The sequence below is a fragment of the Diabrotica undecimpunctata genome, chromosome 3 (assembly GCF_040954645.1).
Source record: "Diabrotica undecimpunctata isolate CICGRU chromosome 3, icDiaUnde3, whole genome shotgun sequence".
Classification (NCBI taxonomy): domain Eukaryota; kingdom Metazoa; phylum Arthropoda; class Insecta; order Coleoptera; family Chrysomelidae; genus Diabrotica; species Diabrotica undecimpunctata.
This window is the reverse complement of record NC_092805.1, coordinates 103,483,283-103,500,399: the sequence shown is the minus strand read 5'-3', so window position 1 is coordinate 103,500,399 and position 17,117 is coordinate 103,483,283. Positions and strand designations below refer to the sequence as shown.

General features: G+C 33.4%; 2 protein-coding genes across 3 annotated transcripts in view; one reads left to right on the top strand and one right to left on the bottom strand.

Moving 5' to 3' along the window:
- Window positions 1-17,117, bottom strand: part of gcl (germ cell-less) — a 116,008-nt gene that overhangs the window by 5,634 nt on the left and 93,257 nt on the right. The gene's annotated exons all lie outside the window — the stretch shown is intronic.
- LOC140437121 (prostatic acid phosphatase-like) overlaps window positions 1-17,117 on the top strand; it is a 30,620-nt gene that overhangs the window by 1,547 nt on the left and 11,956 nt on the right. For both annotated transcript variants that reach the window (XM_072526451.1, XM_072526450.1), the window contains 2 exons: window positions 12,967-13,206; window positions 16,799-17,108. In XM_072526451.1, the coding sequence (XP_072382552.1) occupies window positions 12,967-13,206; window positions 16,799-17,108 (550 nt within the window). The remainder of the gene's footprint in view (window positions 1-12,966; window positions 13,207-16,798; window positions 17,109-17,117) is intronic.

Sequence of the window (17,117 nt, the reverse complement as noted above, 5' to 3'; positions counted from 1 at the left end):
ATGCGCCAAACTCTTCCCCCCCCCCCCAACTTTTTACATAAAATTTTTTGAAATCCTAATACATGTAAAGTAAATTAATATTAGTTGTGAATTTTTTTAAGTTTAATTTAAATTTAAATTCATAAAATAATTTACTATTTTTATTGGGAAGAAGCCACAATTTTACTTTAAAATAAGTTTATTTTGACGTTTCGATTTTTATGTGGAAATTACATGCAGGTCGTCCCACGACACGCAAATTGACACCGCGTACGACGTACGATGGACCGGTGGCGTGGGACACAGATTCGACTACGAGCTTGTTAACCGCAACAAATTTAATATAAGCTATTGGATCTAGAATTACCGCGGCTCCTGGCACCAGACTTGCCCTCCAATTGATCCTGTTAAAGGGTAACCCTGATTTCCCGTTACCCGTAACAACCATGGTAGTTGCAGAACTTGTTAACAGAAGTTGTTTGTTGTATCCACTGGCTTCGCTATTTAGGATTCTGAGACACAAAAATCCTACATGTATAATGCGCAGAAAACTGCACCTGTATATTTTAGGCTAATTTTGGGATGTACCACTCGTATATTATAACAAAACCAGCGGATATTGATTCCTAAAGGCGCCAGAATCGTAAACTTGGTCTTCGGGGCGCCGCATCTAAGCTATTAACACAAAACTCTGGCTGTAATTTTTGAGCTTTGTGCGCTGGCCTTTGATTATCTATCATTAGAATGCTTTAACATTCTGTCAGCTTGTTTTATAAGTGTTTAGCAAGATCTCGAATCTCTTGAATTTTCTTTGAAGTTTTCTCAACTTCAGTGCCATCTTATTCATGTCTCTCATTTTCTTCAACTCCAATTGTCTTATCTTCCCTATTGTCATTGTCTTCCCCATTGATAGCAACTATTGCACATGTATTATATTCTATTGGGCTGTTAGCGTTACCGGGATATTCAACATTCGCTAATTGTGAATCCTCGGTTGTATTGCCAAATTACCATGGTGCTTTGCTCCATCATCAGCATCATTGGACTCATATGCTAATATTGCTTCTAAATCTTCTTCGCTTCTAATTTCAGTTAAAGTACCAGCAGGTAAGGATGTTTTTAATCCTACTTTAGCCTTACAACCGAATAGTGCTTCGTATGGACTACAGCTAATGCCGAAATGGTAAGCTCTGTTTTTCATAAATTGGATGAACTTTATGCCTTCCGACCACTGACTCGTTTTGTTTGTTTCCAGCCATGTGGCCAACAATTTTTCGATATCTTGGTTCGCTCTCTCTACCGAACCTTGCAACTGGCTGTCTGGGTTTTCCGTGGACAATTTTTAGTTCGTCCCACATACTGCAGACTTCTTCAATAATCTTATTTGCGAATTCTCGACCATGATCACTGTGTAAAATGTGTGGAGCTCCAAATATGGTAAACACTTCCAACAAATGGTACGCAACTTCTTCGGCACGCTTGGTTTTTATTGCTCTAAGCTGGTTCGACACATTTGGTAATATGGTCTTAATAGACCATAATAAATTTATAGTCACCATCCGCTTGTGACTGCATGTCAATAAGATCGACTTGACATCTCGAATTAAATGCACTACTTAAAATTGGCTTCACAATGAGTCCTTTTTTGGAATACTCATTTTTTTTTGACACTGTACACAAATACTTAAGTAAACCTTGACAAACTCCACAGTGATGTTCTTATATTTCGTCTAAGTATAAGTTCTTTCATCATTCTGTTGCGGCCCCCATGTCCAATTGAAATATGAGTCTCGTAAATGATATCGAAAGTTTCCTCCATAAATACATAATAAACAATAGGATCTCTGTCGTTTTTTACTGGCACAACGAGTTTCTCGACATTACCAATTTGTATAATATCATACCGTGATAACCGTTGATTTTCTTCAGGTGTTTTGTGAGAAGTCTTGTCTTTGGTTGTTTTAACTTTCATTAAAAATAATACTCATCTCTGGTGAATAACTCATGATTGTCTCCTTTTCCAGATTTAAGCGTATCAATTTGATCGCTAAATCGTGCTTTCATGGACTCGAAATCACTCATTGTAAAATAAGTTAGTAGGTATACATAGAACACTCGAAACTTTACACCGCTTGTTCAACTAAACAAAAATGTTTTACAACGACACAGAACCTCTTCCGACTACAGATTTACTATCACTGTGGTAATACGCGCGCCTTATTTTAACACTGGTATGTTGCAGTGACTAATCTACTTACTTCCCTCCACCCCGCAAGCTTCTAAGAACTTATTGGTATTCAACATTTATCACGTTTACCGTTTGAATACGGGATTTATTAATAATAACCGGTCAATGTAATTATTTCTGGTATATTTATTACTTTTACCTAGCTATTCGGGTTGTATTAATAGTAACCGGTAATTATTAATAATTCCCATTTAATCATATTTACCGTAACATATATGACGTAGTTAACGAGCGCAGAAACTGCACCTATATATTTTAGGCCAATTGTGGGATGTATCACTCTTATATTATAACAAAGCGTATACATTCCTAAAGGCGTCCAAATAGTAAAAAGGGTCTTTGAGCGCGCCGCACGTCGTATCTAAGACATTACTACTTTTGATTATCTTTGATTATCTGATATCTGATACGAGTTGTATTTTGTTGTACTCATTGGCGTCGTTATATAGTATTGTGGGGCGCAACAATCCTATATGTATGTTGTAGTTAAGGAGAGCAGAAAACTGTACCTGTATATTTTCGACCAATTGTGGATGTACCACTCTGATATTTAATATTTAATAGAAATTTTGATAGTTCATTACAAGGAGAATTCATGGTACTACAAATAAATATATATATATCTACTACTTAAATATTATATAACCATTTGCAAATAAAAATGACACATTTATAAAAAATACACAACATTTTTTAAATAAATTATCAAATATTGAATTTAATTCACATAATAGTTTAGTAAGTTTTGACATAAATAGTTTATTTACAAATGTGCCATTAGATAAGACTATAAATATAGTCAAGGCAAAATTAGAGAGTGATGATACATTGGCAACTAGAACAAGACCAAACATATCAGCTATAATGGAGTTATTAACATTATGTACTGATAATACATATTTTCAACTAAATAATGAATTCTATAAACAAAATTTTGGTCTGGCAATGGGATCTAGTTTATCTCCATTATTAGCCGATATATTTAGGGAAGATTTTGAAACAAATATTATTTCTATACAAAATTTAAAACCCACAGTATGGTGGAGATATGTAGATGATGTATTCTCAATATGGCCTCATGGATCAGAGTTGTTGGACACATTTCTGAATGATATAAACAATAAAAAAGAGACAATAACATTTACCATGGAAAAGGAATATAATAACACACTATCTTTCCTGGCTGTTTTAATCACTAAGAACGATACTGGTTATGAGACTCAGGTGTATAGAAAACCAACACACACCAACAGATATTTAAATTTCAAATCAAATCACAATATTAATATTAAAAAAGGAATCATTAAATCCTTATACGATAGAGCCAAAATTACTTGTTCTAACGAAAATTCGTTCTTGGAGTAAAAACATTTGTTAACATCTGTTTTATTAAAACATGATTATCCTTTATCGTTTATAAATAAGGAATTTTCAACAATCGACCGAATAGAACAGAACAACTTAGAACGAGATCCTACAGCATACACAAGGAATAATACGAAAAAAGTAACAATACCAGACATAAAAGGATTGTCAGAAAACTTAAAAGGATAGGAAATAAATTCAATATTTCAGCAACATTCAAAACAACAAACACATTGAGATCTATTTTGTCTAAACCCAAACCTAACAATGAACAAGAAAGGACAAAGAATTGCATTTATAAAATACCTTGTGAATGCGATCAGTTTTATTTAGGTGAAACATCCAGGCCATTAAATGCTAGAATAAGTGAACATCAATCTTATATTAAAAAAAGAGAATTTGATAGATCTCAAATATGTAAACACGCATGGGATAATGAACATAGGGTTCAATGGAATTATTCAATTATAGTCCTAAAAGAAATGGATGGTAAAAAGGGAAAATCAAAGACGCGGCTCTAATTATGCTAAATGAAACCAATTGTGTCGAAAATTCCTCTGCAGAATGTAGTAGGATCTAGTTACCCATATTAAAAAAGGAAGTTATTAAAAGGAAAATACCAGTACTATTGAGACGTAACATATAGAGGATACATAATTTATGTTTTTTAAATAACAAACATATAAAATCAAAATTTGGTGTTCATTGAAGGTAAATTAAATGCACGACCAAATACTTACCATGTCGGGATAGTATTATGAGGTTTTTTTCCTGGTTTTTCCCTCATAATTTACTATAGAATCACTAACAGGAGATTTGTAATGTCATCGTGGCATGTCTTTCTCTTTATAAGACGAATTACATGCTATGCTTTTTTCTGACGGATATTCTCAAGTTAAAGTTGATTTCATGAATTCGAATGAACTATCTTACAAGAAAATTCGTCCCAGGAACGCAACTCAAAAATATTGACAATATCATTTTAAAGTCGTCTACTTTAAAATGTATAATGTATGTCTGAATTGTCAATATAAATGAGTCAGATACAATTAAATTATTAGAAGAATTTTTCACCAAGTAACAAAAACAAAATTTGTTTAATTTACTAATGTTTGTATTTTGAGAACGATTTCCGAAGTGGAAATTGAAACGTCAATAAACGTACTTTAACCTTTAATTGTGGCTTATTCCCATTTAAATAGTAATTACTTTAAAAGTCAAGCTTACAAAGAGTATTAATGCAACTATCAATGATATCGAAAGATACTAGATCAACTTAAGGGACGCTATATGTAATGGTGCGAATGAAGTGATAGGTTATTCCGAGTGGAAGAAGAACGAATGGATAGTGGATCACAGATGAAATATTACACCTTATGGGTGTACAGTATCTACAGAGGGAGAAAATAAAAATAATTCCGAACGATGTAAAGAACTAAATAGAGCTGTCAGCAGAGAAATAAAAGAGAATAAACAGAAATGGTTACAAAAAAAAATGTCAAGAGATACAAGAACTAGAATAAAGACACGATAGCTTTAACATGTATAAAAAAATCGAAGAGTTTACTTATACGTACAAGAAAAGACAGATTGGTAGGTCAATAGACGAGAACAACGAACTTATTGTAGACAAAGAAGACCAGTTACAAACTTGAGAAATTTACATAAAAAATTTATTTAAGTATTATCATCATGTAACAAACACTCTTGACCTGAATGGACCAAAGATATTGAAAAGTGAGCTGATAAAAGTGATAGATCAAACGAAAGATGGGAAGTCAACAGGATGCGATGAAATACCAGTCAAATTTTTAGCGAGAACAACATGCATGTAATGTTCGAACTATTTAGTAAGATATACGATACCGTCAAATTCCATCGGATTGGTTGAAGTTTACATTTCTGACCCTTCCCAAGAAATCCAATTCTAAGACGTGTAGTGAATATCGTCTTATAAGTTTAACGAGTCATACGTTAATAAGCATTCGCATCCGATGGCGTGCCACGAAATACCGAGTAGAAGGGTGGACGTTAACAGCAGCAACTATAAACAAGTTAGTGGCTTTAGACATGTGGCTGTATTGACGCATACTGAGAATAGCTTGGACGGAAAGCGTGATCAATACACTTTATACATTCTTATTGAGACGAATGGATAAAGAGATGCAATTATTAACAACTGTTAAAAGGAAGAAAGCGTCATATCTGTGTCATGTGTTCCGTAATGATAAGTATAGTCTGGTATAGCTTATAGTGGAAGGCAGGATTAAGAAATACAAAATCCATGCTAATAAACCAAATACCAGAAGGTGCAAACATAATACATGCGACACAAAACAGAGAAACTTATCGTTTGGCTGTCGCTAACCTTCGGAACAAAAGGAATTGTTTTTACTGCATCAGCAATAGCCACCATGGCGACAATATTAATAAGGTCTATGATTTTTCATGTATGTCAGGAAGCAATTGTGAGAAACTGTTTCTAACAATATTGTATGTTTCGAGTTCAAACACACGATTAAATCTTGGGTTATCTGGAGTTTGGAAGAAGGCCTGCAAAGAATTTTTAAAGGCTTCGACCTTTTCTTTATTTCAATTTATAATTTGGTAATTTATCAACTGGTTTAAACATTTAGAGAGCTTTTTGTTGGCGCTTTGAACAAATTTCAGAATTTTCCTCCGTCTATGTAGTCCAGTTTTGAGGTTACAACGTACATCCATCCGTTGGCGAGCCTATAGAACGATGATTTTCCTCTTTTCTTGGCAGAGATGCGGTTATATTTCGTTTTGATTAGTGGGTGGGTCTCTGTTGACTGTATATTAACGTAATAGCCGCCTTTTTGCTTGATTTTTGGCTAGAATATATTGTGAAAGAGTCGGTGTAAGGTGACTTATCTGTATCATTGGACTATAATATGAGATTACCTCCTGTATAAAATTTTTAATTTGAATAACGCTCATGCCAATATTTTCTGTGTTATTGAGGTTGTCTATAACAGATTTTTTTATAACGTTAGTACCTAATTGTTTAACACAGTTTTTGTAGAGGTTCCAATCCGCATTTCGATATTCGTTCATTTTTAATGTATTTTGGGCCTGTAAGAGAGATAGGTATATTTATATTGGATTTGAATGGGAGGGGAAGGAAGTCAGAGGAGATTGAATAGCCAATACCCAAACATATATCCACGAATTTATGCAGTATGTTACTCGCAACAAGGAAGTGTGTTAAGTTTTTTCTGTTGACGCTAGATATTTAGTTACGAATTCATGACAATTTTTACAACAGACATAAAAAAAGAATAGGAAAGAAATGGTTATCAAAGGATTCCACTAGTTTGTGGAATCATTTGGAAAATTCATCAGATTGACGTTTTTTGACGTTTTTGCAGTTACGGCAGCCGGTCAAAATATAAACTTTATTCATGTAGCTATGTTTTAAAGAGCTATCATCGAATTACATACCTTTTGAAATAATTAACTAAAGATTTATAAAATCGAGACAATCCGAAATGGAGTGCGATAGTGCTCAGAGCGTTATTGAAAACTGATGATCTTTCGATATTATAAGTCCATATTATAACTCGTACTGGGTGGTATACGGTAGCAAGCACTACAAAATCATTCAGGCTTTCTGTAATGTTATCGAAATAAATTTTTCTGATTTTAAAGACTTTAAGATACTTCCCAAAAAACTGATAAACAATAAGAACAAATTAAAAGTGTCACCGTGATTCATATACCGTGACACCATTTGTGATTCAAATACCATTATATTCACGTATTACTCGTCTTATATATTTAAGTTACTCCTGTTATATATTAATACTTTATAAATAAATTAAGTTATTCAGAACTCAGATTAAGTTTTTTTTATTAAACACCTAAGCTGTGTTTATACCACTGAAATCTGGCCACAATTGACCAATTATTATTTCTTCTTTGACTTAAATTACTAAATAATATTCCAATTCTAAGAGCATACTCTATAATGTCTTCTTATTTTCCCTAACAACTATGCACTGTAGCTAACATAAAACACAGCACTATGCTTTGCTTTTACAATAGTTAACACTTTACACTAATTTAACCCTGTTGTACCGTTCGAGTCAACTATGCAAATGTACTGTTCGGGTCAATATGACCCAACTATGGTTTACGGTCCTTAATCGAAATAAAATTAGTTAATGGTTCTAAACAAAACTTTATTAACAAGAAATTATAGTTAATTAAACAAAAATGATGTTGCTAATGTAAATTAAACCTTATTAACAAAAATATAAGGCATTTTTTCTTTCCCAGAAAAGCCTAAGAACAAATACCTACAAAATTTAATTTGGTTTAAAACTGGGACAGTAATAAAAAGAATGGGTTTAACAAATATGTTTGTGACATATACAACATAAAATATTAGTCTTGTTATCGTTTTTAGAGCAAAATTTACAGCGTGCTCGTTTAGCAGACGGAGTTGGATTGTCCGTAGACGGTTCACTAGAATTTCCATCTTCTCTATTCGCTTCTGTTCGTCTTCTTTTTACCAGTTCTTGTAAGTCTTTACTTCTTGGTAAATTTTACCTGAAAAGGATAAGTGGTTTCACCAGTGTTTTTCCCGATTCCTCAAGAAAAATTCGCCGTTTTGTAAGTTTGTTGGTGTTCCATTGGGGATTTATTGATGTCCATAAAACGAACGCGTAAACGAACCGTAACACATTGTAGGCAGAAATGTCCAGCACATTATAAAAAACAATCAAAGGCTAGCGATTTGTCTTCCTCTTACATGTAGATGTACCAAAAAGCTGATCTAGAGTATCCACTGCTCCCTTACTGGAATTGTAATCTAAAATAATTTGGGACTTTTTGTCATTTCTGTCACAACAGTAACAACAGTGGTGTCTTGCGTGAAGTAAATAGACGAACTATGAACTGCTTTATTCGAAATTTGTGCTGGAAGCTCTGGCTTATTTTTTCTAATAGTCCCCAGCATTGTATTTTTTTTAAGAAGTTGTGCTAAACTGTATGATGTAAAAAAGTTATCACAAGTAATATTGTGGCCTTTTAAATCACTACACAAGTCGCACACCACACGCATTCTGATTCCGTTCCGACACGGCGCCTGCTGTATAGATCTGCAATTTTAGAACATACGAACTTTACTGTCACATAAAGCCCAAATTTTTATGCCATATTTCGCTGGTTTGTTTGAAATGTACTGTTTGAAGGTACAACGGCCTCTAAAGGCAACTAATTGCTCGTCGATGGTAACATTTTCATCAGGGTTAAAAAATTTTGGTAGATTTTGTACCCATTTTTCCCAAATTTCACGTATTGCAGCAAGTTTATCAGTACGTGTCCTATCCTGTCTAGTAGTCTTGTTATCAAAACGTATTACTTGCGAATTTTTTTTAAACACTTCCAGGGACATTGTTGCTCGAAATACACTACGACCCGTTTCTTTATTTCACAAACTTTTAGTTGATTCGCCATGGGACTTAAAAACTCCAGCTAACAATAAAAGACCAATGTATGCTTGAAAACCAATTTTATACCAGTCTTTCCAATTGGTTCCAAAAACACGCTGTCCTTCCATGTTCGTCATATTTATAATTTGGTTTGCAACTATGTCAGAAAAGAATGCGTCAAATGAATTTTTAATATCGAAAATTCGTGCACATGGATACCTTGTAACTCCTGGAGCATTATTAACATTGGCCGTGGAAAAACGACCGCGTTGATAAGGACGATCGAGAGACCTCTAGATATCACCGTCTTTTGAAGGAACTGTTATAGAAGGTTCTACAGGATGTTGTATGTAGAATGGAACAGCAGAATCATCACTACTTTCTTCCTCACTCACACTACTTGTATTGTTTTCTGTTTCTGATATGCACTCATCACTCTCTGACAGGTTCACAAGCTCGCGAAGCTCATCTTCGGTTAGCGTTCTTCAATGCGACATTATCAACATGCAAACATAGACTGAAATTTGAAATTGAAATGTAAATAAATGCGCTTGGAATATCAGTGTCCTACCAGCCTACCACTTGTCTATCATCCCCACTTCCTTCTACGTGACATTCCCTTCTAAATGACATCGTCCAGCTATACTACACATTTTTTACAAGTTCTAGCTTGCAGAAACTTTTTTCTATTTATAGAGTTACCTGACTGACAAACTGTTAGAAAATATATAAAATACTACCAACTAAACATACGTACACAGGTAATTTTTAACGGTTTAAATACATGACCCGAACGTAATATAGGTAACAATTTAATTTTTATCAAAAAAATCTGGAAGTTGATTTTTTTATCTCGTATACAGGTGAAAGACCTCATATTAGGTAATAAAGTCACGAAACACCAAAACGTTACGCCGCGTAAAAATTAGCAAAAAAAAATAATTTTTTTTTTGGGTCAAATAGACCCGAACAGGACAGCAGGTTTAAATGATTTTCTTTGCTTCGAGTCTTCTTTCTAACCCAGTTTTATATAGGAACTGGATGGCCTCGGATCTTTCACCTCAAGGTTCTGGTGGAGGTCATAATTTCTAATGTTCCTTAATTCTGATCAACGATGTTCCTCCTCTGTATGATCTAGATATTACTTGAATTGACACAGCCCGAGAGTTGTAAGCCATGTGTACATATTGGCATCAGTATTTGTTTGTATAGCAGTTATTTGTTATATATGGACAATGCTGAATTTCTTCCCATCGGCGAATACATTTTCTTGTAACAGATACCTAGTACCTCCCTCTGGAATGTTTTGGATTTTTTATTTGTAAAATTAACGTGATTTGATTTAGTTGCATTTAGTTTGATTTTAATTTTTTAAGCTCAATTATGGATTTTATTTAGTAAAATCGGTAATTTTAGGATACCTGAATTTTAGGATTTAGGAACTGTATTGCTAGGATAGCAGTATCATTATGGAAATGTATCATTAGTATATAGATTAGTATATAGAATAGTATCATTTTCTAGTGCAGGTATATCGTATGTGTATAACAGGTAGATGACCAAACCTAATATGTTTCCTTAAGGGACTCCTGCTTTCATTTCTTTTAGATCTGTGAACACGCTTAATTGATGAAATATCTATCATAAGCGTTTTGCGTTTGTGGATTCAACCTCCATGCCATACTTTGTCAAAGGCTTTAGCTAGGTTTAAAAAGATTGTAGAACATACTTTATTTTCTTATGATGATTTCTCAGTTATATTAGAATTCTGTGTAGCTAATCAATCATAAAATATTTATTTCTGAAGCCAAACTGGTGATTTGAAATCACTTTTTTCTCTTCTGTTATTGGTTTCATTCGTTTTAACACGAGTTTTTCAAACAGCTTCGACATCACTGGTAAAAGTGATATTGGTCTATATGAGGAGAATTCGTTTGGTGATTTCCGTGGTTTTAGTATCATTATAACCCCGGGTATTTTCTATAAATTTGGAGAATATCTCGATCTAAATGCAGCATTAATTAGGTTGGTTGATTTTATTATGGCTTTACGAGGCAGGTTTTTTTTTTCGGTGGCAGGTGTGTAATTAGCCTCTAACGATATTTGATATGCATGCAGTTTCACTGTATTTTCTTAATATGTAACAAATTTATCTGCCTTTTTCTTATTGCTCCTAGCCCAACTACCGTCTTCCAGTTTACTGGATGGAGAATGGGGTACTGGTCTTTTTATCCTTTTTGTTGCTTTCCAAGGAGAGTACTCCATGCTGCTATCATCTGTTAACTCTCTTAGAAAGAGCACCGAAAGAAAAAGGTAATGGTTTAAAAGTTATCATCCTATTGTTTATAATTTATTCGCAAATGCCGGTCAACTTTGAACCAGTTATATCTCAGGAACCACCAGTCGTAATTCAACTTTTTTTTTCTTTTGAAAGAAACGTCTTGCCGAGTATTTTTCAACGCCGCCGTTTCCTGAATTTAAGTTAAGTTAATAGTTACCGAGTTACATATTTTATTTGTTTATAAGCCAAAAAATTGTTTATAATTTTAAAACATTCCTGAGGCCATTTAAATATTTCGACTTCAATTCCATAAAGTACGTTAGATAGGTTAAGTGTGTATTTATAAGTAAAAAAATTGGCAAACTTCTATATGGTCTAGTTTTTGTTGGGCAAAATTAAAAAAAAAAATCAATTTGTTTAAATAAATTTAGATTGCAAGATTATTATGAGAAATTTATTAAATCGATTTTAATAAAATTTGATTGCTGTTTTATTATGTTATGAATATTTTGCAAACGGATTAATAAGGTATTATGTGCAATTGAAATAGTCGAAAAACGTTGAATTATAAAAGGCTTGTTTCCCCTCTTTTTTGTATTTATTACTATTTTGCAGCAGGGGCAATAAATTAAAACATTTTTTCCGTCGACCGTCCATTTATGATCAATTTTAACACCCTCAAAATCATTGATTAATGACCCCTATTAATGAATGATTTTCTATTAATGAACGATTTCATTATAGGCAACACAACATACATTGCTTGCATAAATTAATTAAACGCTCTGTGATTGGCAGTGACCTGTGGTGTAGGCAACCAAACATATACCTATTTATATTCCCACTAAAAAATTAATTTAAAATGAAGTAGCCGCTGTTAGTACTATCTGTCATTCTATGTCATTATTTTCTTTATTGTTTAAAATTCTGTGTATTTGAAAAATCAAAGGATGTATATTGACGAAGAGTTTAATTTAACTCCACCAGAATGTAACTTCTTCTATCACAGAATTTACAGAGGTCCAAGAAGACTTAAATATAAATTTGTCAAAATGCTATACAGCAGATAATCATTTATCAATATCTTCCTTTAATTTCAGTAATTGTACCATTTCGAATATTAATGTTTACTATAATAAAACTACCACTAAGGAAACTTTGAATAAAGTCAATGAAAGCTGAAAAAATTGTTGTTTATCGTTAAGTAAATAAATATTTAAACTAAGATATCTTTATTTCTGAAAAGTACGTTCGACGGAAAAGTTTTGTAACGAACTCGTGAATTAAAATGGCGATTAACAATCTCGAACATTAACGCGCTCGCTTCGCTCACGCGTTAAAATATCTCAATTGTTAATCACCCTTATTAATACACTTGTTGGTTAAATAACTATTAACCCGCCGTATTTCTTATAGAAAATTTAATTATTGATATTTTAATTCAGTACGACTTGGTTCAAAATGAATTGTTTTAAAGTTATACGAGTAAGCAAGGAAAGTAGAAAAAAATCGATGTTTTTACTAATTTTTAAATATTTTAATTTTTTTATTAATGTTCTCGACCTATTTGAGAGGGACGATAAATCAATTATTTGTTTATCACCTAAATCTATAACTTGTAAATATCTTTTTAGAATGGCAAGCTACAAATGTATGATTTGGGCAAATCGATTAGAACAGAATATAAAAACTTCATCCCGGATGTTTTCTGGCATAAAGATGTAAATATTACCAGCAGTTATTCGGAAAGATGTCGAATGAGTGGTCAGCTGTTTTTGTCGGGACTGTATCCTCCTGTCGGTAGTCAAATTTGGAATGAAGAATTATTATGGCAGCCAGTGGCAGTAAGATACCTACCAAGAACCGAAGACACTGTAAGTATTTCATGTAAAGTTTGCTTAGTAGTAAATGGTTGACTTCAATTAGTACCGACTATAAACACCCTGGGTTAACCGATAATAGTATAAAAGGCCCGGTTTCAGGTAAAATTTAAATATGTTACCTGGTAAAATTTGTCAATCTTCATTTCTTAATGTTGATTTAATTGCGTACAATCCAAACTCATTATAATTTCATTAATACAGATAAGGCTTATATTAACGAAACTGTACTGATAAGAGGGTTTTTCCAATTCGACCTTTTAAGTGGTTTTCAGATATTTATATAATAAGTTTATGGAACTGAACACCAACCAGTATTTAAATACGAGTTCTTGATCAAATTTATTTGTCTTTATGTATCACGGGAAATGTTAAATAGTATTACTCATTTTGTTTATTACGTTTTCTATCATTATGTGCGTCCGTGGGATAATAATAATGGTTCTTCTTCTAGTGTTCCGGTAAAGAAGAAACATTTATCTGTAGATGTAAAGCAAATTGTAAAAACTATATACATTACCTTACTTAAAAGAGGACTTGACACAACTTCCGCTACGGGTAAAATATGCGATTTGACAAAAATACCTCTGACCACAGTAAAAAAAGTTAAATCAAATCCCATAGAAACAGGAAACAAGAAAAAAACGTAAAGATTCCAGTTCCACTAAATGTATGGACGAAGCCGATAAGGACTTGATACGTCGAAAAGTCTACCATGTACGAAGAAGAACGCATACCTACATTAAGAGCTCTGAAGCAACGGCTCAATGTTGACGAAACCCAAATAAGCTGTAGCCTCACCAGCTTATGGAAAATTTTGAAAAGTATGAGCTTTCGATATCGTATAATTGACAAAAGACAAGTAATTATGGAATCTCATATATTACAAAAATGGCGTTATGACTATATAACTTCGATAAGAAAATTCCGTTCTGAAAATCGTCCGATAATTTACCACGACGAGACATGGTTTGACAAACATTCAATGCGACCTAAAGGATTTGCCGATTCCTCCGGTAAATGTAAGACACAAGATCCGTCAAATAAAGGGAAAAGAATAACGATTTTACATGCTGGATCAGAAAATGGTTGGGTTCCAAATGCCCTGTGGCTTTCTTCAAAGAATATTAAAGACTCCTGCGTCGACTACCATGAAGATAAAACGGCAGAATTTTTCGAAGAATTGTTGTCACCACTATTCTTCAATGTCTACAGTGAAGCGGTATTTAAAGACCGCGCTCTCAGATTCTTCTTCTTCTTCCTCTTTATAAGCAATTCTGCTTGTTCATTGGCGGATTAATACCTGTATGGAAGGGTGTCACTCCATATTTTGCGCGGTCGTCCGATACTTCTTCTGCTGATTGGTAACTTATCTCTTGCTATTTTGACGACACGGGTCTCCTCCATTCCGCTTATGTGGTTATTCTATTCTTTTTTCTATTTTGTGTCCATTCATTTATACACCTTACGTTACATTTTCTTTTAATGTCTTCACTTCTCTTTCGATCTCTCAGCATATTTCCTGTAATTCTTTTCAGTACTCTCATCTCTGCAGTTTCCAGTAGCCTTTGCGTTGTGGCTGTGGCGGGTCTTGTTTCTGAGGCATATGTCAATATTGATCTTACACGGGCTTTATAAATTCTTGACTTCATTTAAGTGTCAATGTGTCTGTTTCGTCATATAGTCGTATTAAGGCATCCTGTCAGTCTATTTGCTTTTTGTACTTGATCTCTCACTTCTTTGTCCAGGTCTCCATAGCTAGACAGTGTAATTCCCAGGTATTTTATTTCCATTACTTGTTCAATACTGATGCTAATACTTTCTATTTTACATCTGGTTGGTTCTTTGCTGACTACTATTGTTTTAGTTTTCTGAGATAAGATTGTCATATTAAATTCTTTTGCCATTATGTTAAATCTGTGGACCAGGCTTTGCAGACTATCTTCATCTTATGCTATCAAATTGCGTCGTCTGCGTAACAGAGTATTTTGATTTCTTTGTTTCCCATTCTGTATCCCCTTCCTTTGTTAACGCTTTTGATGATTTCATCCACGATTAAATTGAAAAGCATGGGGCTCGATGAATCCCCTTGTCTTATTCCGCTGCCTATTTCTATAGGTTCTGTAAGTTGTCCATCTACTCGGACTTCCATTTTGTTGTTTTGGTAGATGTTTTCGATAGCTTTTATAATATTTAGGGGAACTTCTCTATTATACAGAAGATGGATTACATCAAGTCTTATTCTGTCAAACGCTTTCTTTAGGTCAATCAGACACCGAAATGCTGGTCTATTATACTCTAGTGATTTCTCAGTAATTTGCTTTATAACGAATATTGCATCGGTACACGACCTTCCACTACGAAAACCATATTGTTCATCTGCTAAACTTATCCTCTGATTTATTAACACTTGTAAAATTTTAGTTGTTAGTTTTAGCGTAGTATTTAACAAGTTTATACCTCTGTAGTTTTCTGGCTGTTTTTTATCTTCTTTTTTGAATAGTAGAATTAGTTCGCTCGTTTTCCAATTTTCCGGTATTTTATTGTGTTTTATAATTTTATTAAATTAATGTTGTTAATTGTTCTGTCATTGCTCTCAGATTCAATAGAACTTATATTTATCAATGGAGAAGTTTTGAATAAATTGCGTTTTGCAGACGATACAGTAATAATGATGGATAACAACAATGATTTACAGAACGTCATGCAACGCATTAATGAATGCTGTCATGAATACGGACTAAGAATGAATTTGAAGAAAACTAAATGTAAACATAACTAAATCAGCAGATACAAACTGACAATTGATTGTTGAAGATAATGTAATTGAGAGTTTGTGGATACCTACAAATACTTAGGAACATTTATAACATCAACTGTAGATCAAACCAAAGAAATTAAGACACGTATTGAAATGGCACGTGCTTCATTCGTTAACCTTAAAAAGTTTTTTTGTTGCCGGGATATAAGGTTAAGACTAAGCCTGAGGATGCTTCAGTGTTACCTATTCACTACTCTTCTTTATGACTATTTCTAGGAGTTCGTTATACATGTACGTTCCATCTTCACATTTCTCATCTAAGGGAACAATGAGTATGTTATTTTCGGACGAAATTCTGTCTAAAATAAGATTAAAGGAGATTACTGCTTGATTCGATCTTAACGTGTGATAAAAACACTGAAAGATCGTAGGGCGCAAAAATTAATAACATTCAAAAAACCAGTAGGATGAATATACTTAAGACCGTTTCAAAGGTACTTAGTTCATCTACTCTTAAGTATATACTGTCGATCAAGTCTACTGTCTATGATATTGTCTATCAATTCTCGTAATGTCTTTTACTCTTCTGAAAAATCTTATTTCGCTAGCTTTGATCCTAAAGCCATCTATTTGCGTCGTTGCCCAGCTTTCACATGCATAAAGAGTAGATAGGTATATCCATTCAGATATACCTAAAGTTTGATAGTTTTGATTCGTTTTTTTTTGGTAAAGAATTCCTAGATTATAAAATAATTACATATTTACACTATTAGGGTCTGTTCAAAACCTTTTAAAATATGTTTGAATAATTTTTTTCCCTTTTAGAACATTGTTATGAAAGTTCCTTGTGCAAAATACGATGCAATTTTCAAAGAACTGAGACAATCGCCAACCATACTAGCACTAGAGCATGAACACGAAGAATTGAAGAAATATCTTACTAAACATACTGGAAGCAACGTTACTAATATGGAAGACGTTGAATCTATTTACAACACTTTGGAAATTGAAAAACTCCAAAACTTCACACGGCCAAGCTGGGTGAATGATACAATGTTAGCGACCATGCGAGAACTAGCCGCAAGAAATTTAGCTTTCTATTCTGAAGTACCTTATATGAAAAAAGTAAAAGGAGGTAGGTGTG